The sequence below is a fragment of the Emys orbicularis genome, chromosome 3 (genome assembly GCF_028017835.1).
Source record: "Emys orbicularis isolate rEmyOrb1 chromosome 3, rEmyOrb1.hap1, whole genome shotgun sequence".
NCBI lineage: Eukaryota > Metazoa > Chordata > Testudines > Emydidae > Emys > Emys orbicularis.
In genome coordinates, this window is record NC_088685.1 from 70,247,853 (window position 1) to 70,274,759 (window position 26,907).

Genomic DNA, 26,907 nt, shown 5'->3' on the forward strand with positions numbered 1-26,907 from the left:
TTACAAGAACATTAAGGTAGAAAAGTCAAGCATTCATAAGTTAGGAAATGCCAGAGTTAAGGTTACCTATTCAATTCAGCCTCCTTGTGTATCTGCATTATAATCCAGTCTTTAATTACATGATCACATACTATTTTTTCTACAGACCCCCTAACTCTTTCCATTTCCTAACTTTTGAGTGCTTGACTTTGCAACCTTAATAATTTTCTTTTAACATAGTTTTTTGTGTCTCATTTCCTATGTTTTTAATTAAGCCAACTGATAAAACTCTATAGAAATTCTATCATGTGGTGTCATATTGACACCCGTATGGGTCATTAGCAGGGTTGGAAACTTTATAGCCACTGCACATGACTCTGCCATGTGAGTTAACAGTAGGTTGCCATCCTCTGAATAGACTCGCACTAAAGGGGAATGAGGTACATACTTTTCTAGTGGGTTTCACTGATATTTGTTGACAGAAAAGGAATTGTGAGACACAAGAATTTTGTGTTTCATTCCAAGCTCTAGTGATCACACAATCTTCAGCTCATTCCTCTTAAGAATGACCCATTATGCCCCATCCACTCCAACCTGTCCCAGTCCTGTCTCTTCTCCTCCCATGGCTCCTTGTCCCAGTCCCATTCTCACCTAGTCAGTCCCAGTCTCCACTCCTAAAACATTTTGTCCTGGTCTTGCCCCTCCAGAATCCCTGTCCCAACCCCTCCCACTCCCAATTCTCCCCCTGCACTCTGGCTCCTTGTTAGATCGGTCTCCTCTCCCATCTCAGCTCCTTTCCCCTGTCCGTTGCCCTACTAGTTATCAGTTCCAATCTCCTTGCCTAGCCAGTCCCAGTCTCCTCTGGCTCCTCATCTGATCTCAGTCTCTCCCTCCTAGCTCCCAGTCCTCACCTATTTCCCTTCCTGGCTCCCAAGCTCCTTGCATTCCAGTCACAGTCCCCCTTCCCAGTCTTCTTGCCCAGCCAGTCATCTCCCCCATTCCAGTGCCTACTTGTCCTCTCTATCTTCTGCCAGCCTCCCGTTCAAGTATGCCCTCTACCTCTCCATGCAGGCTCCTTATCCCAATCTACTCACCTTACCTGTCTCCCCGCTCTGGATATGGTCCCCTCTGCATTTGAATCAGCAACTTGCTCCTCCACCCTGCCTGGACTCAGCAAAAGGGTCAGCGAGAGCATATGAATGACAAGCTCCCTGCTGTCAGTCCAGCTGCCCTGACTTGGACATGTCACAGCCCAGAGCTGTTACAGCAGGAAAAACCCTGCTCAGCCCTGGGTCAAAGCATGCACAGTGCAGAGAGAATCTTTGGGATATTTAGTTACGAAAATCTAAGACGTCTCTACTGAGCATATGCAAACTGATTTTTCAAAGACTCATATAACTTGGCCAAATGTGGGTGGATTTTCAGTGACAGCAAAAAGCATGTTCCTGACAGAAGACCACCCTCTTCCAATTTTTAGTCCCTGCTCCAAGGCCGGGGCACACTACTAAAAGGTGGCTAGAATTTTTTAACATGGGCAAAACAAGATATTTTTTCCTAGCCTTTTGTTTTATAGGAGAGGATAAGAAGGGCATTGAGACTAACTCTTTCATTTAACTATTGTGTGGAATTTTAACCAGATGATTCTTTAATTCGTTAAAATATATTAAGTCTACATTGCTTCAATGGGCTTTAATCCTAGTGAGCAAGAACTACTCTGAAGGGGTCTGTGATATATGGGAATAATGCAAGAGTGGGTCCTTACTGTTGAATTATGTTTTGTGGTGTGATGGTGACCCTAGAAGTGAGCAGTAGTAACAGTGGAAGAAGGGGAGGGGAAGGGTTTAGAACTGAGTCAGGGAGAAGGGCTTGGTGAATGCACCCATGAGACTATGTATTGGAAGGTCTGGCTGCAAGGGCAGCTGTGTTTGTTGTTGGAGTCGGGACTAATTAGTCAAACTGATGCAAACCTATGTGGATTGAAGGAGGAATGTTTAGCCTAGTTTTTCATTTTTCAACTCACTGTCATACTTACCTCCTTGTAGCAATTACTTTTTAAACAACTCTTAATAATACATAGATGATATACATAAAGTGCAGAAAACAGCATGAGTGCAAAGATGCATACAGTACATTAATCGACAGTACAGAAACATGGCTGACAATTGTTGGTGTAAATATCTGATTCCTGCAAATACCGCATACAGTTACAGCAGTGACCAAAAGGGAGAACTCAAATTTCTCAAGCACAGCTTCACTTATGTGAACTGGGGATAAACAAACAGCACCAATAATGTTTAGTTGTGTCCTGTTTCTGTAGATTTCCTTTTCAACAGTGGTAACAAAGTTTACAAGAAAATTCCTACCTTGACAAAAATAAGCCACAATGGTTTTCTGAGTGGAGACTTTTTGATACCCCATGCCACCCATGAATCGTTCTCCTCTTCAACAGAAAATACTGATACAAACATTTGAAACAGTAGCCATTGCTAAATACTTTTAAAATCCCTTTAAAGTGCTTGGATTTGAGAGAAATTGTTGCCATGCCTTAAGTAATAAAACAAAAAAATTGATGAGATGCTGCTTAACACTACCTGGTATCTACAAATGCTTTTGTGAGCAAATCTTGCCCTCCCTAGTAACAGTTGCTAGGTATGAGGTTGGTTTAAGGCTGTAAGAGGTCAGTTAATAAATCCTCTCCCATCATCAGTCCACATTATGTTATTGAGCTCCTCACCACTTGTGCTTAACCTGCAGATAATGTTTTAGACATCATCCTAATGGTGAATGATGTTATCTTTTAACTGGACTGCATGTTTTCTGTAGAAACAGTAAGCATTTTGTCTGCAAGGATTAGGGCAGTTTGGACATTTTAGTAACTACCTGGAATATTTTATACAACCATGATTAGGAATCCAGATTTGAGCTCTTTTGTTTGTTGTGCTGTATGCTCAAAAATAATACCACCACCACCTACACCTGCTACTTTTGAACGGATTCGGGAATATAAGCCTTACAAAACACGGTATTACACGCATCGGGATATATTAGGTAAGTTGATTTCCTGAATGCTTCATTTGTAATTCTCCAATTGGGGATATCCAAAATGCTTATACATGCCTCTATTCTTGACTTTCACATCTTCTTCCAATGGCCTTTCCTGGTTGGTCAGAGATAGATACATGTACTTATTCATGAATATGTACAAATACTACAGATCAAATAATTATTCTTCTCAAAGTATTAAAGATTTGCTCACAATGGAGCAAAAAAGAGAGCTAGGTATGAGCATATTTTAAAATAGTTGTAAGTAAGGCTTAAAAGGATTGAGAAGAACTGTGCTTGACAAAGCTTTTTTTAAAACTCTTTAGTAAGGCAAAGTTACAATACAAAACTGAAGTCATTTCCTGTTTCAGGATCTGGGCCCTTGTTTGTCACTCTACAAGGGTTCAGTACAAAGTCCACAGGAATTTCTCCCTTGACATCAATAGACTTTAGATCAAGCCCTAAACAGACAAGAGAGAAATAGAAATCATGCTAGAGAAAACTGTAATGACTAGCCACAACAACGTTACAACTTTGCTGGGTACAACTCTTTAAAAAACAGTTAAACACTTTACTACCAGAACTCTGTACAGGGCCTAAACAAGCCCCTGAAACAACAGTTCCTGACAGGACTCTGGCATACTTATACAGGAAAAGCTGTGTTATCTGGCACTTTACCAGCTGGAAACCAGCATTTCTGATATCTCCCAATACAAGTCTTCAATCTAGTAACTGGGACCGATGCCGAAGCTATTCGGGACCCAAGTATTTCTAAGAGCAGCCGGACTACGCTCGAGTTAGCCAAGAAGAGCCAAATGCTGTTCTTTCTGTTTGTATCTGCCATTGTGATCGGTCGGTTTATTACTCAGGGTATAGTCCTATGTTTATTGCAAAATATCAATGCCACCCTACCATTATGGCATCCAAAATACCAGCGAAAAGCAAAGGAGAGAAGCGTAAGAGAGTTGTGTTGACATTAAAATAGAAAATAGATATTTGTACATGTCTTGAAAAGGGCAAGAACAGGAATGTTTTGATACAAGAGTACAATTTTGACTTGTCCATGATATCCGACATCAAGGCTCAGAAAGGACAATTGCTCAAATTTTTGCTAGTTGTGAGTCAAATAAAGCTGTTGAACAACTCTATACTCTGCATACACCTAAATTAGAGCAGCTAGACAGTGTTTTATATGAATGGTTTTCATTGAAACGATGGGAGGGTGCCCCTATCTCCGGCCCAATGCTCGTTGAAAGGCAAAAGATTTTTATAAGCAAATGCAATTAACTGAGCCATGTGCATTTTCTGAAGGATGGCGTTTGTGTTTTAAACTTCATCACGGTATTAGAAAGCTAGATGTATCCGGTGAACAAAAATCAGCTGACCATGAAGTGCAGAAAAATATTGTGAATTTTTTAGAAATTTAATTGCTGAACATGATCTGTCCCCTGAACAAATTTATAATGCTGATGAAACTGGCCTATTTTGGCGATATTTGCCAAATTCTACCCTAGCAGGTGCAAGCGAATTTAGTGCTGCTGTTTTTTAGCACAATAAAGACAGACTAACCCTTCTTACATGTGCTAATGCTGCAGGCTCGCATAGAATAAAACTTTTGGTGATTGGAAAATATAATCGTCCTAGAGCTTTCAAAGGTGTTGCACATTTACTTTTTGTTTACAAAGCACAAGGTAATTCATGGATGGACAAAGAATTTTTTAATTAATCATAATTAATATGATTGGTTTCATCATATTTTTGTACCTGACGTGAAAGAACATTTTAGAAAAATAGGTTTACCTGAAGATAGCAAAGCTATTCTATTGCTCGACAATTGTAGAACTCACCCTCAAGAAACGGAGTTAGTGTCTGGTAATATTTTTACCATCTTCCTGCCTGCCAGCGTTACTGCATTGATTTAACCTATGGACCAGGGCATTATCCAGAATATGAAATGTTATTACAGAAGAGATTTCCTGAGAAAGCTGATCAATCATGAAGGCACTATACAGGACTTTCAATCTCGTTATAACATAAAAGATGCAATTTTTAATGTTGCTTGTGCCTGGAATTCTGTTAAAAGTGAAACATTAAAGAGCTTAGATAAAATTGTGGTCTAGTGTTATGTTTGCAGAAGTGTCTTCTGATGAAGATGAATTTGAAGGCTTTAAAGTAAAAGTTAGAAAAAATACATTAGCACAAATTCTTTAAATGGTGAAGGATACTCCTTCACACCCAATCAACAAACTTCATGTAAGTGAGATAGAAGACTGGGTTGAAGCTGACACTCATAAAGACACTGATAAAGACAGTGAAGACACTCATAAAGACAGTGAAGAAGATTTTAGTGAAGAGGACAAAATAACTTGGGGAAAGGCTGCTTCAGCTTTTGTTACAATAATTAAATTTGCAGAAAGGCAGCCATGTTATACAGACGCTCCCCGACTTACGCAAGCATTCTGTTCCAGAACGCCTTGCGTAACTCGAATTTTGCGTAAGTTGGAAACATATACCCGACCATTACTCAAAAAAACCCAAAAACCAAAACAAAAAAACCCCTCCTATTTCTAGCTTATGGAACTCTTTCCGTAAGTGCGGATTTGCGTAAGTCGGGTTTGCATAACCTGGGGTGGGGGGGTCTGTACTGCCCAGGAGGTTATGCAATGGCACATTCTGCACTCTACTTTTATGCAAAAGAGGCTGAAGAATATTAAGCAAGCTGATATCAGGGATTTATTCAAAAAAGCAGCTTCCAGAGTGTGTCATAGGGTCAGTACAGATTCAGTCCAATCTCCTACACCTTTTACATCTACAATGATAATTGATGTTGATAATGATGACCCTGAGGCACTGCAAGATCCTGAAATGCCTTCTGAATCATCAAAGAAAGATTAAATTATGTTCAGTATAGTTTTAGTGTTAAGTGTATTTTTAGTGATCTGGGTGTAAGCCATGCGCTGCCCATAGTGATATGTAGTGTCATAAGGTAACCTACTGTATAGAAAACTTTACCTGTATACACCTAAGTGCTTCAAGAAACCAACCACTCTGCAGTGCAGTACTACTATTGGATTGGTGAGTACCTGTATACTATTTTATACTTTATTCATTTTATTGTATTTTAACTCTTTGAAAATTGGAATTCCATTGGTAAGTATAATTCTTAGTTAACCGGAATTTTTGACTAACCAGCACCCCCCATTTTCCCAACATGCCGGATAACAAAGCTTTTACTGTATAAACTATCTCTAAGGTCATAGCCAGATTTTGTATTATACTGCAATTATAACTTAAAAATTGAAAGAAAATGTATGGTAGTATTAGTATGTTAATAGCAAGAGTCTGAGGTAAATCAATAAAGTAAGAATTTCTATACCTAACTATTGCAGGGATCTTTGATCAGTGATATTAGTATTGTGAGTCACACTGCCTATGTTCGATAATGTGAGTTACCAAAGAGGTTTCAGTCATTATTCAATAGCTTGTAGAGCTTGGGATAGTTGCTTTTCAAAATACATTTGAAGCATCAACAGTGTGCTCAGGGCTGTAGAAGACCCAGAAGCAGGGCCGGTCCACAACATTTTGGCACCAGAGACGGAGAGCTCAAATGATGCCTCCATACCCCTTACTTGGGCCAAAACTTTGAAAGGTCTCAATTCTGCCTTTTTCCTGTCCTACTCCTCTCATGGTACTGCTCTGCTACCTACCCCAATAAAGGAGAACTAACAACTTAAAATGCCTTGTTCAAAAATTTTAAGTAACACTTAACTTTCGAACGCCTGAACAGCAAATGTAACTTTTCTTGTCTGCATAGAAAACACTGGCATTTTTATCTGTTTGAATAATCAAAGTGGTGCTTTCTGTGCTTTCTTGGTTGCAAAGATTTGAACTGCTTCCTGAAGGTCCACAGTCTGGGCCAGCTCATGCTCTATTGAGATGGTTGCAAGGCCAACCAGCCTCTCCTGTGTCATTGTGGAGCGTAAATGTGTTTTTGTTAACTTCAGCTTGGAGAAGCTGCGTTCTCCACTGGCAACTGTTACAGGAAGCGTTAGAAGTATGCGCAGAGCAACAAAAGCATTTGGAAAGAGGGTGGTCATCTTATTTGTGCACATATATTCCAGAACAGCCTTTGGAGCTGATCCTGCTGAAATGTATCTTGAAAGGGCTTTCAGTTCATCACCTAAATCATTTGCATCAATATCGCGCATGTCATCATGTGTCAACACTGTCTCTAGTGCCCTGCATTGCTGGAGTAGGTCTTCTTCAAGTATAGTGAGGAGTTTTGGAATATCATACAACATCCCAAATATACTGCTGTGTTCCTTGAGCTGCATGAAACGTTCTTCAACTGACTGTATTGCACAATCTAGCACCTGGTTAAAGAATTCAACTTTGAATTGTTGTTTGGGGTCTCTTATGGGATTATCCCATGCCTCGTAATCAAAATGTCTTCTTCTTCGGTGACTCTTGTATTCTTGAATGGGTGGGAAAATAGCTTCAGTGTGAAGTTCCTCTGCCAACTTCTGTGCACTCTTCAGAATGTTTTGAAATCCCTCATCTGACCAGTAAGACTGTAGGTATGACTTTGCTTTGTCCAGTTGTTCCATTGCTCCAGATATATCAAGGTCAACACCTTGGAGTCTCTTGCTTACAATATTTATTTCAAACAGTATGTCATGCCACAACACTAAGCCACACACAAATTTGAAGTTATGTATGTTTCTGGTGATTCCATTTCCCTCTGCCACTGTTCTCCCATGAACAGTTCCTGTCATAGCATTATCCTCCATAATGGCAACTATCTTCCCAATTTGGTGTTTGATAGGCTTTATCGCCTCCACTCGACTTTCCCATCGTGTGGCACTCAGTGGTTTCAGTGTCAGAGAGGATGTTCCCAGATGTTGCTTCAAAATTTGCCATCGATGAGTTGATGCAGAGAAAAATACATAGATGCTTTGAATTACATTAAAAAATTCAGCAGCCTCACTAGAAGCTGATGCTGCATCACTGACCACCAAGTTTAATGAATGAGAACTGCATGGGACAAAAAAAGCTCGAGGGTTTAACTCTTGGATCCGTGTCTGCACTCCTCTGTTCTTTCCTCTCATGTTGGCACCATTATCGTAGTCCTGTCCTCTCAGGTCAGCTATCGCAATTCCCGTATCGTCCAGCTTTTTAAGAAGCACATTTGTCATACCAGCTCCTGTAGTATCATCAATGTCAATAAATTCTAGAAAATGCTCTCTGACAGTCACCATTGCAGGGACATTTTCACTTGGTTCTGTTGTTGTTACCAAACTCGCCATTAAAGTCATTTGTTCCATATGGCTGATGTCAGGTGTGCAGTCCAGAATAACAGAGTAATATCTTGCTGACTTCAGATCTGCCACAATCTTCTGTTTGACTTTTGTTGCCAGTAACTGTATGATCTCATTTTGAATTGTTTTTCCAAGGTAGTGGTGTGTGTACATTTCTTGGACGGCGACTCTTCTTCGATGCTCCTGGAGTACAGCATCAAACTCAGCCATCAGCTCCACAATTTTAAGGAAGTTTCCATTGTTTGGCACATACAGCTGATCTGAAGTGCCACACAGTGCTAGGTTTTGGGTAGCAAGCATTCTCACAATGGCAATGAGCCTTTTCAGAACATTTTGCCAGTAAAGAGACTCTGATGCAATCTTCTCTTGATGCTGATCATCTATGGTGGCCTTTAAACTTAGTCTCATCTCAAGTTCTTTCCACCTCTGGAATGTTCTCTGGTGATTTGCTGCCTTCTTATGGCATGCCAGATTTATAGCCAGATTTTTCCAGTCCTTTGTTCCTGTAGAACCCAATGTGGCTGGAACATTAGACTGGAAGAGTTTGCAACAAAAACAGTATGCAGCATTTTGGGTTTTTGCGTATATAAGCCCTGGCCTCTCCACTTTGTCACCATTGGGGATTTCACGCTAGTAATGTGTTGGATGGAAACTTCTATTTTCATTGTCTTTGGGGAACATGAAGTTTTTCACTTGCTGTGGCCCAATGCAGTACAAGGAAGTCCCTCAGGCTACTGCTCAAGTGGGTCCGCAGTCCTGGATCATCTAGACTTAAGGAACTAAACTCAGCAGCGGCTGTTTCTTGCACCTTCACTATACTCTTCTCTGATCTGCACTTTTCTTCAGGAATGTGCATGGTTACATCCATTTGAGATGGAGGTATAGATGCTGCAGTAGCTGCCAGGTCACCTGCACTCTGACTAACTGGAAGATCAGGCATCTCCTCATCACTCACATCCTCACCCCCTCTGACCACGCTAAAACACCCCTAGTTGTCACCTACCACCTCACACTGGAACCCCTATGGAGTATCATCAAACATCTACAACCCATACTCTAGGGGGACCCCATCCTGAAATAAATCTTTCCAGAACCCGCCTCTTCTGGCCTTCGAACAACTCCCCAACCTCTCCAAGCTTACCATCAGAATCAACCTCCCCACCGACCAGGATACACCAACTCAAAGTGGCATCAGACTCTACCAGAACAACAGATGCAAAACCTGCAGACATATCTCCACTGATGCAATGATCAACACCCCCCACAATGCACCATTCAAGATCCATGGGTCCTTACACATGCCTATGACAACATGTGCTGTACCTCATCCAGTACAGTAAATGTCCCAATAACAGCTATATGGGTGAAACCAGACAATCACTATGCTCTCAAATGAAGTAACACAGAAAAATGATAAAAGCCAAAAACACACCATATCACCTGTGGGTGAACACTTTTCACAAAGCAATCATTCTATATCTGACCTATCATCCTCAAAGGAAACATGCACAATACTTTCAAAAGATGAGCCTGGGAGTTTAAATTCATAACTTTGCTAGACAAAAATCATGGACTGAATAGAGACACTGGATTTTTTGGCTTATTACAACAATCTGTAACCCACTAACAACCCCCCTCCTAACTGCCTCCACCCACTTCCTTCCCCGGTCCCTCCCCGACCTGATGACTGAAGGTGTGTTAACGGGCCATTTCACTTTGAATTGTCCCTGAAATGTGTTAACTACTTATGCTAAACCATCTGTTCCATCTTGTATTTAGCTGTGACAGTATGTTTCACAGACCTGAAGAAGAGCGTGTAAGCTTGAAAGCTTGTCTCTCTCACCAACAGAAGTTGGTCCAATAAAAGATATTACCTCACCCACTCTGTCTCTCTCTAAGCCGGTTACTTGTCATTCACTCGTGTTCTTTGTATATACTGCCTTCATAGATTCACACTCATATTTATGTGAAGCTTATTAACAGAATTATTATCGCAGCTAGTTTAGCGCAATTATATGCCTAATGTATGTGCCAGTCATGAAAATGTGCCTCCTTATAGCAAGTTTCAGTACACTATACTACTCTTTATAGCATAGTATATCAGACATGTATCCCCTGTTGGGCTTTTCCCCACATAGGCAAGAAAAAGATAAGATAATTTTCAAAACTCGGTATTCTCAGTATAAAAAATGGTATCTTGTGTGAAATTCAATTAATGGAGAATAGTTGCACCAAAGTAGTCAGAAACTACAAATTACATCATAAGTATGATTTCTTATTAACCATACGTTACTAAACTATGTACTCACATACTACTTCTTTTAAGACATCAACAGTCCCAGGTTTGATGATAGGCAGGGAAAAGAAAAAAAAACCTAAGGTCTGATCTACATTTAAAATTTAAGTCAACATAGCTGTAGTGCTCAGGGATGTGAAAAATCAACCTCCACTCCCCACCCGAGCATCATAGCTATGCCAACTTAATCCCCGGTGGAGACGCAGCTAGGTCAATGGAAGAATGCTTTTGTTGATCTATCCGCCATTGCTTGGTGAGGTGGTATTTCTAGTGACAGAATCAGCTGCCCCTCACTGTAGGCTATGTCTACACTGTGGGGTTATGCCAGCATAGCTATGGCACCATAGCTATGTCCCTATAATCCCCATAGTGTAGATGTGGCTTGAGTGGATTTGGCCTATATGTGTCCTTCTGGTAGAGTGGTTGTTACCCTTGGTGCACATATTGATACACATGGTTCCAAACTAGCATGGCTATAGTAAACTTGATGCTGTTGAAAGGTACTGAGCTAGACAACCCTGGAGTTGGCAGCCTCTATTATCCACAAAATGGATACAACATTTGTAGTGACAGTGTCGACTCTCCAAACTGCCCCATCAATGTGCCTTAATTCTGTTTTGAAGAGATTAACTTCTGGATTGAGATGGCAGTTTAGTCCAAATGCCTACTCAGCACTTATTTCTACTGTGTGGGCTAACAATGGAGAGAATTAGTGCCAGCTGTTGTGGTAGACTGGGTGAAGTCAACATTTGTTTGCTAGGAAATAGACTAAGACCACCAAATTTATTTCATATAGGTCACCAAATAGCCATCAATCAATGGAATTGTGGGTCCACAGCACCTCATAAGATCAGGTCCCTAGACTGTATGCTCCTTGAGCAGAGTCCTTGTTTTTAAAGCAGTGCATTCACTTAAGACACTGTATTAACAATATTTACATTATAAATACTGTCTGCAGTGAGGATTCACATTGTGTATCTTTTTTATTTTTTTAAAAATATCAAATCAAGCAAATGGGCAGGAGACAGTTTAGTTGCTTTATACTTGTAACATGTTGCACATGATCCATTTCTGTTGAATATACATAGAGCTCGGGGCAGATCTTCAACAAGAACAATGTGAAAAAAAGGAATTAGAAGTAAAAGAACGGATTGAAAAAGTTAAAGCCGAACTATGGTTTCAGGTAAATTAAGTTACACTACTATCATTGAAATTAACATTTATAATTATGGAATCTGTGTTGTAGCATGCAAATTGTGGATAAATTCCTTTGAGCTCATGGGCGGCAGGTATAAGAGGCTTGGAGAGCTAAGCCTCCCCAAACGGGCCAAAAAATGTCAGATGCGGTACACCTCCCTTTGGAGGCATGCCCACGCCTTTGGAGCGCTGTCGCTGGAACTTCCTGAGAAGTGGGGGGCCACCGGTGCCCAGACCATGGCCCCGCCCATGCTCTGCCCAGAGGCCCTGCCCTGCTTGGCCTCTTCCCCCATGGCCTCGCCCCCGCCACTCCTCTTACCGCCCCCGCTCCACCTCTTCCCCCAAGGCCCCACCCTCTGCTCACTCCTCTACACCCCCTCTCGCCCCATCGCTTGCCCTTAAGGCAGGAGGGGGCAGAAAGGAGCAAGCAGTGGGCAGGGGATTGTCAAAGGAGGGGGCAGAGAGGAGTGAGTGGCAGGCAGGGGTTTGGGGGACAGGGCAGAAACGAGCGGTGGGCAGGCAGGGGGCCTCGGGAGAGGGGGCAGAGAGGAGCATGCAGCAGGCAGGGGGCCTCAAAGGAGGGGGCGCAGAGGAGTAAGTGGCAGGCAGGGGGCCTCGGGGGCGGAGAGGAGCGGGCAGAGGTGGGCCTTAGGGGAAGAGGTGGAGCAGGGGTGGGAAGAGGCAGGGTGGAGGCAGAACCTCAGGGGAAGAGGCCAAGCAGGAGCGGGACCTCAGGGCAGAGCAGAGCAGAGGTGGCGTGTAGGTGCTGGAACTAAGAGTGTGTGTGTGTGGGGGTGCTGCCGCACTCCATGGCTTGAAATGCTTTCCATTATATGAAGGGTTTACAGTTTGGTTCAATGGCTCTCAGCACCCCTGCTATGCAAATTGTTCCAGCACCCCTAGTGCAGGAGCAGCCTCATGGGGAGGAGACTGAGCAGGGGCGGGACCTCGGGGCAGAACAGGGGGTGGGGCCATGATCCGGGCACCGGTGGCCCCCTCCTACTTCTCAGGAGCTCCTGGCGCTCACTCCCAGCCACTCCCAAAAGCAAGTCAGGTGCCATCTATGTTTGAACTGATAGTTAATATCAGTTCATCTTCATCTGCCAGTTCATTTTTTACTTTAAATCTAGAAATACTGGAAAGAACACGCAGTCTACAGGTTAAATATTTTTTTAATACTACATTTATTTTTAACCAATTATCAATGCTTGTTTATGTAACAGACAACAATAATTCTACAGTTGTTGTTGCATAAGTACCAAATCCAGCACACAATGAATAGCAGAACTCCCATTGACTCCAATGTAAGCAAGAGCAGGTTCTGTATGCACAAATTTGCACATGAATATGATCCTCTAGTTATCAAGCTCAACTAACTTGGGCATTTGACCATCCAAAAATAACCGGTCAACTTACTGGTCAAATTTTGTCAAAAGTGGTAAAATATTTTAAAGCATTAATTTAATACAACAGTAACAGAAAAGAGTAAGACTTTATGGTCTCCAATAAGCTTAGCCTTAGATACTTATGCCTACTTAAAAAAAAAAAAAAAATTACTTAACTGAGTTATTTTAACTCAGAAAAAATGCAAAACACAATGAAGTTCAGCGATGTTAGGTTAGCACTTAAATGTGAACGGTATTCAAGACTGAACAGCTACAAAAGAAAATAAAAATGAAATTAAACAGAAATAAAACAAACACATAGCAACCATAAAAGAAAAAAGTCATTTTTAAATGCACTTATGCTAAGTAGGCAGCAGGCCACCTCTTCAGGTAACTTAATGGCTGTCCATGTTTTCTCTTTGTGTCGGGGGAGGAGGTTTAATGACTGTAAACCCTCCTCTCTCACCCCTACTCCCTTCTGAGTTAATTTCTATATGTTTGTCTAGTCAGTTTAGATTGCAAGCTCTTTGGGGCAGGGACTGTGTCTTTTAATTTGTTTAATGTGTTTTGTAAGCCACCAAGTACATTGATGGCCTGGTATACAACTAAAGATATACATACAAACAATATTTGTTTTAGAAGATACCAGCCAATCAAGATGCTCACTTTCATTTAGTTCATCTTTTCCCCAACAGGTGGCATTAGCATGTAGTAAAATGAGTGATTAAGACCTTTAAGTAAATTTGCTAACTGATGGCACCATGATACAATCAAAAATGTCAGCCTCCGCCTATATCAGGGTATTCTTGCTGGAATATTTGACAATATTTGACCATGGTCAAACAATAAGCAGTGAACTGAACCGTCAACTGACATTATTTTATCAGTCAATTGACCAACTTGCCAAATCTAATCTCAGCAAGGCACATTTTTAACATTATGAAGAATTTAAACAAATTTTACATCAGAATTTGCCTTTGAAACACAGTGATCACAACTAAAATATCAACATTTGCCAATCCTTTTCCACACAGTGCTATGTGAGATCCAGAGTTGCCCGCTATGCTTACAATAGGTAACAAAACTGTGGTATCTCAATGCCATTGTATGGTACAGTGTTAGCAAATGCCCACTTTTTAATATTGATCACTGTACCGGCAATTTTCCAAAGATCAATGTAACAATGTTGTCAAATAGCCCGAAACACCACATATGTTATCATTTCTATATAGATTTATCTGTCTTAATTTTTTAATGAAAAACAATAAAGCTATTGATTACAATAATCTCTGATCCAAGTCAGAATACCATGTAAACAGATCTTTAGCTAACTGCAGTCAGGCTATGATTATTTTTTTTAAGGCTAAAGTGGAAAAAGAAGATGCAGTGGAACAAGCCCTTGATCAGGCAACAGCCGAACACAACAGTTTTTTAGAAGACCTAAAAAAAAAGCATGAAAAAGAACTAAAGGTTTGGAGTCACTTGCTTCCATTTTTAATATACCAAATATTTTACTGTATAAATGTCCAACTATGGAATTGAATCACCTTCTCAACAATACATTGTCATACTATATGTTTAAAGATGTTCTATTTGTGCTTGTACACTGCTATCATTTTGTATCAGTTGGGAATTGAGTCCTGTTGTTTGATGGGGTAGCTTGCCTTGAGGATCACTGCATTTTTCCTTATGCCAGATTATTTGGTTCTGTCTGGTCAGATACTTGGATTAGCTAGTTCTTTCTGATTGGTTTTTAGCATTCTATACTTTCCTTTTTATTGTATGAAACTTAGTTGTTTTGTGACAGATGCCCTATAAGGCCCCAGTTCAGCAAACTGCTTGAGCACATGCTTAACTTTAAGCACCTGCTTAGGGCAATTTCTATTCAGCACAGCAGTTAAAGATGGGATTAACTTTCAGCACATTCTTAAAATCCTTTAATACCAAAGCTAAGCAGGTGTTTAAATGGTTTGCTGAACTGGAGCCTAAATTTAAAAAATAAAAATTAGAAGTATACTACTGTAAGTCTATCTATCTATCTATACATACACCTCTAAACTAAGCATGCAAATTATGTTTTATTGTATAGACTCAACAACATGCTTAATGTGCATGCTGGAATATCTGATAAAAGATGCAAACACAAATATAAATACAAAGGAAGAAAACTACAAACAGCAATTAAGCTTCTACAGCATTTTATTCTATTCTATTCTATAGGTTTTTATATCACTGAAGTATCTGAGGGCTTTCCAATATTGCATTAAGCAACAGGACCATCATCTGTGTCACATTCTCTCCCCAGTGGGAGAAGTGTGTGCAGTGGAGTGCAGTTTTGTTGTGTGTTGATGTTAGAGAAGGAAGGTCAAAAGAATATGTCTTGCACTGAATGGAATATGGTGAGGTCTGAGATGGTCCTTTGTTCCTGTTGGAGTTCACTCCAGTTTTGGGCTGGCCCCCAAGAAAGCTTTGTCTCCAGCTCTTATAGCATCCACTATAGGTTGCAGAATCTCAGGATTCCTGATGTATCACAATTCACTCACTAGCCTCAAGTTTTATTAAGGATTTTTGTGGACTTGGGTATATAAGGACATTAATATGTGCTGTTTGCACCAACAAAATGGTTGCAAATACAAAAATCATAACAAACCCTGGACACAAGACATGCCGCTCAGCATATAAACCACAAGAAAGGAGATAAACTACAACAAAGGGAAGATATATTCCACGTGGTTCTAAAGTATTTTAAGTTTGGTAATTTGTTTGCTTTTTTGGGGTTAACCTAACAGTTGTTTAACAATAACCTCTGGGTTTTGAACCAGATGGGCAGAAAATTGGAGAGGAGAGTATATGACCGGGGATTCATTTAAGCCCTGTTTAAGCAAACTGACTGACAGCAATGGCTGACAGTAGCAGGTCCCACTGAATGGGTGCTGAAAATGTTTTAAGAGTTAATGTAGCTGGGACAAAACAGTTTTTCAGCACCAGCAACCTCAAAAACACTTTTTGGAACGATGCTGAAATGGCTCTGTTCTCTCTAGAGTAATGGTTAAACAGTTTTCAGCACCTGTACAACAGATGCCAGTGCTGGTAACTGTTGTCAGCAATGGTCAAACTGCCAGTGTACATGAGACTACAGAATACAGTTGTCTTCAGTGCAAGGATTTTATGTAAATGTGCACAAGAGCTACAACAAACACCTCAAAGCTTTACTTGTCCTTCATCAGAGATACTCCAAAGAACCAGCCATCTGAACTCATGATAGTGCATTCAGATTGCCTTGCCTCCATTAGTGGTTCCTCCAAATGAACGAATCAAGTTTATTCTTTGTGAAAATAGTGAGGCTATAAGCTAACTGAATGTACCTTGGCTGGATGTGATATGGCCTCTAATGAGAGTGTCTGTGATTTCCTGAGTTCCCTGAAATGGGCCACATTTGATTCCATCCCCTGCCCATCCAATCTGCTTAGTACTTCCATGCCTTTTCTTACCAGAATTATCAATGTCTTGCTTCGTGAGGGGAGGGTGTTGAACATTCTGACGCATACAGTGCTCTGCCCCCTTGTCCACCTCTCCAAAAAACCCTGTCATCAAGCAAGACTCTGCCCTGGCCCTTGTGAGGAGGGGGAGTAGTCTTGAGCTGCAGTGGGAGTTCAGGAGGCACTGGAGGACATTCTTGTGTCTTAGGCAGAAAAGGCATGGAGTAATGGCCTGGTCTACACTAGGCTTTTATGTCGAATTTAGCGCCGTTACATCGAATTAACCCTGCACCCGTCCACACCACGAAGCTATTTAGTTCGACATAGAGCTCTCTTAAATTCGACTTCTGTACTCCTCCAAAACGAGAGGAGTAGCGCTAAATTCGAAATGGCCATATCGAATTAGGCTAGGTGTGGATGGAAATCGACGGTAATAGCTCCGGGAGCTATCCCACAGTGCACCACTCTGTTGACGCTCTGGACAGCAGTCCGAGCTCGGATGCTCTGATCAGCCACACAGGAAAAGCCCCGGGAAAATTTGAATTCCTTTTCCTGTCTGGGCAGTTTGAATCTCATTCCCTGTTTGGACAGCATGGCGAGCTCAGCAGCACTGGCAACGATGCAGAGCTCTCCAGCAGAGATGGCCGTGCAATCTAATAGAAGGAGGGCCCCAGCATGGACTGATCGGGAAGTCTTGGATCTCATCGCTGTGTGGGGCGATGAGTCCGTGCTTTCAGAGCTGCGCTCCAAAAGACGGAATGCAAAGATCTACGAGAAGATCTCTAAAGCCATGGCAGAGAGAGGATACAGCCGGGATGCAACGCAGTGCCGCGTGAAAATCAAGGAGCTGAGACAAGGCTACCAAAAAACCAAAGAGGCAAACGGACGCTCCGGATCCCATCCCCACACATCCCGTTTCTACGAGGCACTGCATTCCATCCTAGGTGCGGCCGCCACCACTACCCCACCACTGACCGTGGACTCTGAGGATGGGATATTGTCCGCGGCAGGTTCCTCGTCGGACATGTTAGCGGACGGGGAAGATGAAGAAGGAGATGAGGAGGACGAGGCAGTCGACAGCGCTGGCACCGCTGATTTCCCCGACAGCCAGGATCTCTTCATCACCCTTACCGAGATCCCCTACCAACCGTCCCCATCCCTTACCCCGGAGACAGAATCAGGGGAAGGATCAAGCAGTAAGTGCTTTAAATATCTAAACATTTATTTTTACAAGAACTGAAATATTTATAATATTTATAATATTAACAATGGCTGTTAATATTATAAATATTATGTTAACTGCACCTCTCACATGCGCACTCAGGACAAGGTCGAATTTTCGGCCCTCGCCTTCAGTGCCTGGGGTCCTGCAGTGGTCTTGCAGTTATCTGAGAAGCGTGGCAGGACACCTGAACTTCTGTAGCGTGCAATCATGGTAAGCCGTAGACTTCTGGCTGCTTAAAACTGTACTAGTAGCACTGGCCTCCTTTCACATTGAAAGCAATGCCAGTCTCTGCTGCCAGCAATCAGGACAGCATGAACTATGCCCCTGTCCCACCCCCTCGCGGCTGTTCCAGGGAAAGATCCCTGTATGCTGCCCCTCTCCCTCCACCGCGTGGCTGTAAAGCAGTCCCAATACTAACATTCCCCTCCCTAATTCAAAGCAGGGCGTAATGAGCGACATCACCCTGCTGAGGATCTCGGAGTCCCAGAGGGAAAGGATGTTTCGAGAAAGCCTTCAGAAACCAGGGCCGTTTGCCGCTATGCTCTGCAGGGCAATGATACCAGAGTATCTGATGGTGTCGTGGCGCGGTAACGTGTCCTACCACGGAGGGCCCAATAAGATCGCCCTACCCAGGAACCTGATGAACAGGCTGGAAATGTACCTTCATGAGACCTACGAGGAGTTCTCCTATGAGGATTTTGCCTCCATCCCCGGCCATATTGACCGGATTTTCGCGTAGGTGCACTGGGACTAAAGAGTGGAGCGTCTTGGGCAGCATAATCATGACTTACCGGACATTGTAAAAAAAAATTTAAATACTTGGGACTAAATTGTGAAGAGCCTAAGGCAGACAAATCATGAAAAACCCTTTGTTACTATTGTAAATATTCCAGTTTTTTTGCAGATAATTGTTTACATATTTAAGCACTTTAAGAAACAGCCATTGTTAATATTATAAATATTTCAGTTCTTGTAAAAATAAATGTTTAGATATTTAAAGCACTTACTGCTTGATCCTTCCCCTGATTCTGTCTCCGGGGTAAGGGATGGGGACGGTTGGTAGGGGATCTCGGTAAGGGTGATGAAGAGATCCTGGCTGTCGGGGAAATCAGCGGTGCCAGCGCTGTTGACTGCCTCGTCCTCCTCATCTCCTTCTTCATCTTCCCCGTCCGCTAACATGTCCGACGAGGAACCTGCCGCGGACAATATCCCATCCTCAGAGTCCACGGTCAGTGGTGGGGTAGTGGTGGCGGCCGCACCTAGGATGGAATGCAGTGCCTCGTAGAAACGGGATGTGTGGGGATGGGATCCGGAGCGTCCGTTTGCCTCTTTGGTTTTTTGGTAGCCTTGTCTCAGCTCCTTGATTTTCACGCGGCACTGCGTTGCATCCCGGCTGTATCCTCTCTCTGCCATGGCTTTAGAGATCTTCTCGTAGATCTTTGCATTCCGTCTTTTGGAGCGCAGCTCTGAAAGCATGGACTCATCGCCCCACACAGCGATGAGATCCAAGACTTCCCGGTCAGTCCATGCTGGGGCCCTCCTTCTATTAGATTGCACGGCCATCTCTGCTGGAGAGCTCTGCATCGTTGCCAGTGCTGCTGAGCTCGCCACGCTGTCCAAACAGGGAATGAGATTCAAACTGCCCAGACAGGAAAAGGAATTCAAATTTTCCCGGGGCTTTTCCTGTGTGGCTGATCAGAGCATCCGAGCTCGGACTGCTGTCCAGAGCGTCAACAGAGTGGTGCACTGTGGGATAGCTCCCGGAGCTATTACCGTCGATTTCCATCCACACCTAGCCTAATTCGATATGGCCATTTCGAATTTAGCGCTACTCCTCTCGTTTTGGAGGAGTACAGAAGTCGAATTTAAGAGAGCTCTATGTCGAACTAAATAGCTTCGTGGTGTGGACGGGTGCAGGGTTAATTCGATGTAACGGCGCTAAATTCGACATAAAAGCCTAGTGTAGACCAGGCCTCAGATAGAGAACCCTAATATGCCGGAGAATGGAGGCGCAGAACAAGGTCTGGGTTTTAGTGGGAGGTTAAGAAGAACCGGAGTGGTTTGCTTTGTGTAGTTGAGAGAGAGGCTCACAGGAGGATCTAGATGGATAATGGGGACCCTTGGGAGCTGGAATAGGGTTGAATGCCATTGCAAGTAAGAGGGAAGTCTGAATTAGGGGCTTGGGGAATATGGAGGAGGGTCCATTACTGCAGTCTTTTGAGGACAAAGACATGAAGTGAGTGTTTGGGGAGCTAAGGGAAGGGTTTAGTACAAGGTCTGTGTTTGCATATGTGGCAATACATATGGAAGGGAAAATGTGTGTGGTGAGGTACTGATTGTCTTTCATTGGGTAAATCTGAATTCCAGCATCAGCTAATAAACATAAAAGCATTACAGCTATTTAACTACTGTTAGCGTAAGCACAAATTTGACTTTACAACAAGTCTGAAAGTTTCCTACCTTTTGTTGTGTTTTCTATGATGAATTTTGTTCCTATACTCTGAGCCCAATCATTTCCCTGAGATCTGTGCACAGAGAATGCAAAAAATGCAGCTGTACCACTGTCACCCTTTGAACGTGGGGAGGAGATGGATACGAATCAGTCAGAGTCATCTCATTTCCTCCCTCCTCCCCTTTCACTGAATCTTGAGAAGACCTCTCCGCAGGGTTGAGGGGGATGGTCCAACTCATTATACTAAATTCTATACATATAGTAGTATGTTGTAATAAAATGGCACCTCTCACTGGGAGACACCAACACCATTCACAATCATAGAGATACTGAAATATTTACAGTTTTCTAAAACTAGCTCTGACATTTTATTTTTACTATATAGATTCTTACCTGTAATTATTTAGGGAGCTGTTAAAGAGGCAAGGACACCCAAACTTTGACCAACAAAAGGCTACACTGGCAACAAGGGCCACATCTGATTTCAATGATCACAGATTTCAGCTGTCCTTATCTTCATTATGAAGATTTGGCTAGTAGACCTGCAGTCTACACCTCTGTATTAAACTAAGGGTGACCACAGGCTGCATTTGACCTGCTGACCTAACTCTGACCAGTGACCACCCCTAATCTAAGGCATAACAACTCACTGTAATTTTCCTTTAATGATCTATTGAAATGCTGTTCTTCCTCTGAGCTTGTTTTTTCTTTAAAAACGGGGATTGAACAATAAATTTTTATTCACTATTTAAATGTTTCTTAAGGAAGCAGTGATAAAAATGAAGAGAGAGATGCAGCGGTACCTGGAAGATGAGCTGAAGAGGGAATCTGAAGCTGCAGAGCAGCGCATGGCTCACAAACTTCAGCGCATCCTGATGGAGTGTGCTTTGGAAAAGATGCACGCTGTAGCTGACGCCAGAAGACAGGAGAGGCAGACAGCATCCCAAGCAATGGCCAAGCAGCAAAAGTATTCTTGCCATTTTCTAAAGTTTAACTGTTCATCCATTTTTATAACAATAAGCAAAAATGCATACACCAACAGTAAGCAAAATATCCTAAGGGTTTTCTGTGGCACCCCATCTTCATCTTCTAAGCACTGATATCCTAACTAGAATTCTACCTATGGAATTCATACAAAATATACTGAAACATGTAACTAAAGAAACAAGACTTGAGTACATCAAGGTTGATCATTCCCGACTTTCAAAAAACAGATCAATATATTTTAAAAATATTTAATACCTGAAATTCAAAAGGTGACTTCACTCTGAAAAGTGACTGAAATTAGCATTGTGGGCTTTCAGGCTTATTGCATTTCACAATTTCACATCAAATTTACTTAGGGTAGAAGCAACAATTTTTTTTTTTCTAATTGCCAGCACCACAAACTTAACCTGGGACCTGAAAGTCAAGCTTTGTTCTTTATGTGTCATCACCACAAATAAAGATTTAGCAGGTCAAATTCTGCCCTCACTTACACTGTACAAAACCCATTGTCTTCATTTAAATGGAATGGGATTTTACAGGTTAAACTGAGGGCAACAGCTGGCCCTACAAGTGGAATTTAGTTAATTATGTTTAACAGTGTTCGATACTTAATAATATCCTGCTCCCTCTCCCATAAGATTAGAGAGTAGTAAGATTTACTTTTGTCACTAATGTCAGAAGTAATTCTAAAAACTCACAGAGAGCAGATCTGTTGGGTAAGAATGTTCCCTTTTTAAACAGCCATTTTTCAGAATAGATCCACACTGAGTTGACATTATGTAATGTTTTCATTCTCACAATGAAAACAGGGCCCAGTCCTGCAGTCCTTTTTTCCACAGACTACTACATCATCTTAGCTGGTATCTTCTGATTCTCCTGTCAGCTGAGTTCCTATGGGACCTGGTGAAAATTAAAACTCCTCCGCAAAGTGGAACAGCTGGGAGAATTTCCCCTTTGGCACAATGGACTTGGCTGACGCTGAGCGTACCATGGGGATACCCTTTATACTTCCCTGAGCCAGCTTTGCTGAATTGCATTCACTGTGTTTGGGCACTGTTATATATATATTTTATACTTTTTCTTGTCTTATTTTAGTAGTTGTACTGAACACAGATGTGTTTGATAAAACTTAAACAAAAATTAGAAGTACATTTCCAGGCTACAAATCAATATTTAGCCCCAATTCACGAAAACATTCCAATTTGGGACAGCACTATAAAAAATTTATTTAAAGTTAAAATACAGAATACCAAACTGATTCTTCATGTTCTTCCCTCCCCCCCCCCCCCCCCCACACACTTTATTTGTTTAATTTTACATTTATTTTAAGTATTGTAACACTTTTCACCTTGACACATGCACCATTAAAATAATACCATTTGGTATACATACTGGAACTGATCTTCCACTGGTATAAATCAGTATAGCTCCATTTAAGCCAGTGGAGCTATGCTGATTTACAGTATCAGAGGATCTGGCCCTACAGTCTTTCTGTTATCTTGCTTTAGTCCTGTAATAATTTTACTTCATGTTATAACTTCACTTATATTTGAAACAAAATCAGAAACTTTATAATTGTACAGTGAATAAACTTTAAGTAATCTTTAATAATCATTCATAATGTATTAAACCTATCAAAGTTACTTTACAAATCAATTAACTTTTTAACAGAAAGTACACAGAGCAACTCCAGGAAGCTGGGATATTGGCTAACGAAATACATCAGAAGAACCTGGATCAATTAAAAAAAGAAAAACATTATGAAATGAGTGTTGCCTTGGACATCACTCAAAAAGAGAATCAAGAGGAGGCTGAAAAACAGCTCAAAGAAGCAGAGGTAACACATCAGGCCATATATGGAGAAGTGACGACCAGCCTGAGAGAGACAGAAGCTCAAGTACAGATTCTTACCCAACAGCTGGGAAGCATGACAGCTTGGAAAGACAACCTGGAAGCTGAAATAGAAGAAATAAGACAATCTTTTCAAAACTACATTGATATTACGTTTCCTAAGCTGACCCCAGGACAAGCAGATTTTATCCTGCCATTCAGAAAGAGACTTGAACACAGGGATACAAAAAAGGAAGCAACAGATAATGACAAGGAATGTAAAGACGGGATCGGTGTGAGATTTACTGCAAGTGCAGATCAGTACTTCCAGTAGGTAATGCTGAAAAATAAATCAATTTCTGTTCACTGCATTAAACATGAGTCCCTGTAGGTAAAGGAAAAATAATCATTACATATTAATTAATGCACCAAGCTTAGGCAGGATATATTCATATTCTCTCCTACAAATGGTAACGTTAAGATTACACCTCAACTTCCATTATAATAACCTCCTGTCTCAAAAACTTTTGAGCTGCAGTTTCACATGCTTGATATTAGCCCGAAGACACTTTTTTGAAGCGTGAGGAAAATCCATTCAGCCACTTTCCAGTGAACAAGAAAAAATACACTTTTTTTTAGTTAAAAAAAAAAGATTAAAGGCAATATTTGAAGTAGTGAAAGCGAAGTGAATCCTGGACAGGGGTTACTGAAGAGAGAAGTGCCAGCTCTGCTACATGCTCCTCCTATCCCAGGGAACTGTGCTGAATTCTCCTCTGGTGGAGCTCTACTGGGTCATTGGTTTTGGGGATTTTAGGGTTAGGACCAGGAACTGCTGCTCTTTGTTATATTCTTTCTGCAGACTCTGAGGATGTCCAACTGAGAGTTAACACTTCTTAAAGCAGTTTTTATCATCCAGGCTTCCCTTCCTTACTGCACAACTGTGAGACGGTTAGTCTGTGGCAGCATTGCACCAGCAGAGTGGCTTTGAGGTTGCATAGGGATTCCATGGATCATCTAAGAGCTCTCTGGATCTTAGGAAATCCACTAGGTTTGATAGCTTAAACCTCTGCCCTTTCATTTCTTGACAAAATGATAAGTAGGAAATTCTGGCAGTCAAAACTCAGTTTCCTGTCTCCTAAACCAGATACACCCACATATGGCTCTAGTGCAGTGGTTCTCAAACATTTGTACTGGTGACCCCTTTCAGATAGCAAGCCTCTGAGTGTGCCCCCGCCTCCTTATAAATTAAAAACACTTTTTAATATATTTAACACCATTATAAATGCTGGAGGCAAAGAGGGGTTTGGGGTGGAGGCTGACACCTCGCGACCGCCCATGAAATAACCTTGCAACCCCCTGAGGGGTCCTGACCCCCAGTTTGAGAACCCCTGATCTAGTGCAACCTGCATCCATAACTCAAAAGTAGCTTAATTTAAAAATTTCAGATTGCATGAGAGTCTTGTTCTTAATGAGGAATAATCACTTGGTTAAATCTGATTTTTTTTTCTATCTATCTAAATACCTAGATGACCTCAACACTAAAGTAACTGACCACCGTTATGTTGTAAACTATTCAAAATTTGCTTACACATAAACATGATACAAAATTTCTATTAGGACTGTTGGTAGCATAAAACATCTACAACACTCTGAAGCAGGGGTGGGCAAACTACGGGTCGCTTCCGGCCCGTCAGACGTTTTTATCCGGCCCTCAAGCTCACACTGGGGAGCGGGGTCGGGGGCTTGCCCTGCTCAGCCTGCCCGGTGCTCCCCAGCCCCCGACTCACAATTCCCTTGATGAGCACCATCTTCCGGCACGGAGAGCCACACTGTGCAGGTGCGACTTCACCACTGTTTCCAGGTTTGGAACCCCGCCCCTAGGCAGCAGCCTCCCCCCCCCACACGTGGCAGTGCACCCAATCCCCTCCAAGTCTCCTATGGCCCTACTCTCAAGAGCCTTGAAACTGCCCAGGGTCCCAGCTAGGGTACCTCTGCCCGTGGCGGTGCCTGATACGGCCGCCTTGGTGTCACTGCCGGCAGGGCCCAGAAGAGTCCCCGGTACTGCCCGTGTAGAGCCCCCCCCCCCGTGCCACACCCCATGAGTTCCCCCTCCTCCCCCCTTGGTAATATCCCTTATAGAGCCCCCCCCATAATACACCCCATAGAGTCCCCCTCCCCCACTGGGCATTCATGGTCCACCATACAATTTCCATACCCAGATGCGACCCTCAGGCCAAAAAGTTTGCCCGCCCCTGCTCTGGAGGAGTGTAAAACTTAATTACACAACTCCTAAGTGCCATAGCCAGGGGTTTTCTTTCTTTTAAAAAATGGAAATAAGGGAAACATCGGAAAAAAATAAGTTAATGCAACATTAATGTTTCAAATTAATTTGAAAAAAGTCAGGGATAGAAAAATTTCTTCTTGCATTCTTAATAATTTGTTTTCGCTGACTACTCATAACTGACATCATCACACTAGCCTTTTCCTCCTCTCAACCATGGGGGGAGGGAGGCAAGTCCAGAGCGGTTCTATTGTAGTTGGGGCTACAGCTGCCATCTTGGTACACTCTTCCCAGAATCAGAAAGCTTAAACATGCTACCTTTTATATTAACAATCCAAAAATTAAGTAATTATCCATCTGACCAGATTTTTACTGAGCCAGTTTCTAAGAAAAGTATGGTTATGGCTGTCAACACATGATTAATTAAAGAAAGGAAATTAGTAGGTAAGAATAGATTGTCCATTTTACTTTCTACTTGTGCTTGACAATTCTCATAGTGGGATGTAACAAGCAATAATTATTAACTCAGATCAGCCTATAGGAGCTCATCAAAATGCTAAAGAGAAAAAACTGCACAATTTTGTATCACATTTTTGCATAAAAATCCACACTGGGTGCCCCCAATATAACATCCCATCCTATAAATCCCAGACTCCAAGCCCAACATTTTCAAAATGTGGTTGTCTGAAGTTACACACCTAAATCCAGTTAGGCACTTAAATAAGTCTCTTGATTTTCAGAGGCACCGCGGGATGTAGGTGTTGTAATGTTGAGTGTTGCAATACCAAACTTTTAGGAACTTCAAAAAAATCACTGGAATCCACAAAACCTGAGTTAGGTGCCTGGTCTCCCTATAGACCAGAGGTTGTCAAACTGTGGCTCATGAGCCACATGCAGCTCTTTTACAGTTAAAGTGCAGTTCGTGGAGCCCCCACACCCCATTCTCTGCCTACCAGCCTGGGGGTGGGGGGAGGTTTGGGGCTTCTGCCCTGTGGCAGGGTGGTGGGGCTAGGGGCTTCTCCCAGAGACAACTGGTGCCTGCTGAGAGTGGGGGGCACAATTTAAAGGTATGCCCCACCCAGCTTGAGTCATGCCCCCCCAGGTACACACACCCTCTTACCCTCAGCAGCCCCTCCCTTCAGCTCCCAGGCAGCGGCGGCCCTACACTAGCTGCCAACAATTTGCGCCCTAGGCAAACCATACAATTGGCGCCCCCCAACCCCAAGGGCAGATCTAGGCTGAGGTTTTTGGTAAACTGGGAAACATTTATCCCTTTTTTTCCTTTTAATGTTTTTTAAGTTTTTTTTTTTTAAACAGAGGTTTAATTATTCGGTTTGTCCGTCTGTCTGTCCAACCAATGTTTCTGAGATCAAATAAAATAGAGACACAAAATTTTCAGAATAGATTTGTACACGACAGCTAGATGATATTTCAGT

At 42.2% G+C, this 26,907-nt stretch overlaps 1 protein-coding gene across 1 annotated transcript; it reads left to right on the forward strand.

The window, feature by feature from the left end:
* Positions 1–2,879: 2,879 nt before the first annotated feature.
* Positions 2,880–23,524, forward strand: C3H6orf163 (chromosome 3 C6orf163 homolog). Its single transcript, XM_065401405.1, has 5 exons — positions 2,880–3,027; positions 11,724–11,818; positions 14,580–14,687; positions 21,138–21,340; positions 23,032–23,524. The coding sequence occupies exons 1-5, from the start codon at positions 2,880–2,882 to the stop codon at positions 23,522–23,524; spliced, it is 1,047 nt and encodes a 348-aa protein (XP_065257477.1).
* The last annotated feature ends 3,383 nt before the right edge of the window (positions 23,525–26,907 follow it).

Excerpts from the sequence above, each read along its gene's own strand:
- C3H6orf163 (XM_065401405.1), top strand. The coding sequence starts at position 2,880 with ATGATTAGGAATCCAGATTTGAGCTCTTTTGTTTGTTGTGCTGTATGC. Across the intron at positions 11,819-14,579 it reads AAGCCGAACTATGGTTTCAG|GCTAAAGTGGAAAAAGAAGA; the intron begins GTAAATTAAGTT and ends ATTTTTTTTAAG. Across the intron at positions 21,341-23,031 it reads GCAATGGCCAAGCAGCAAAA|AAAGTACACAGAGCAACTCC; the intron begins GTATTCTTGCCA and ends ACTTTTTAACAG.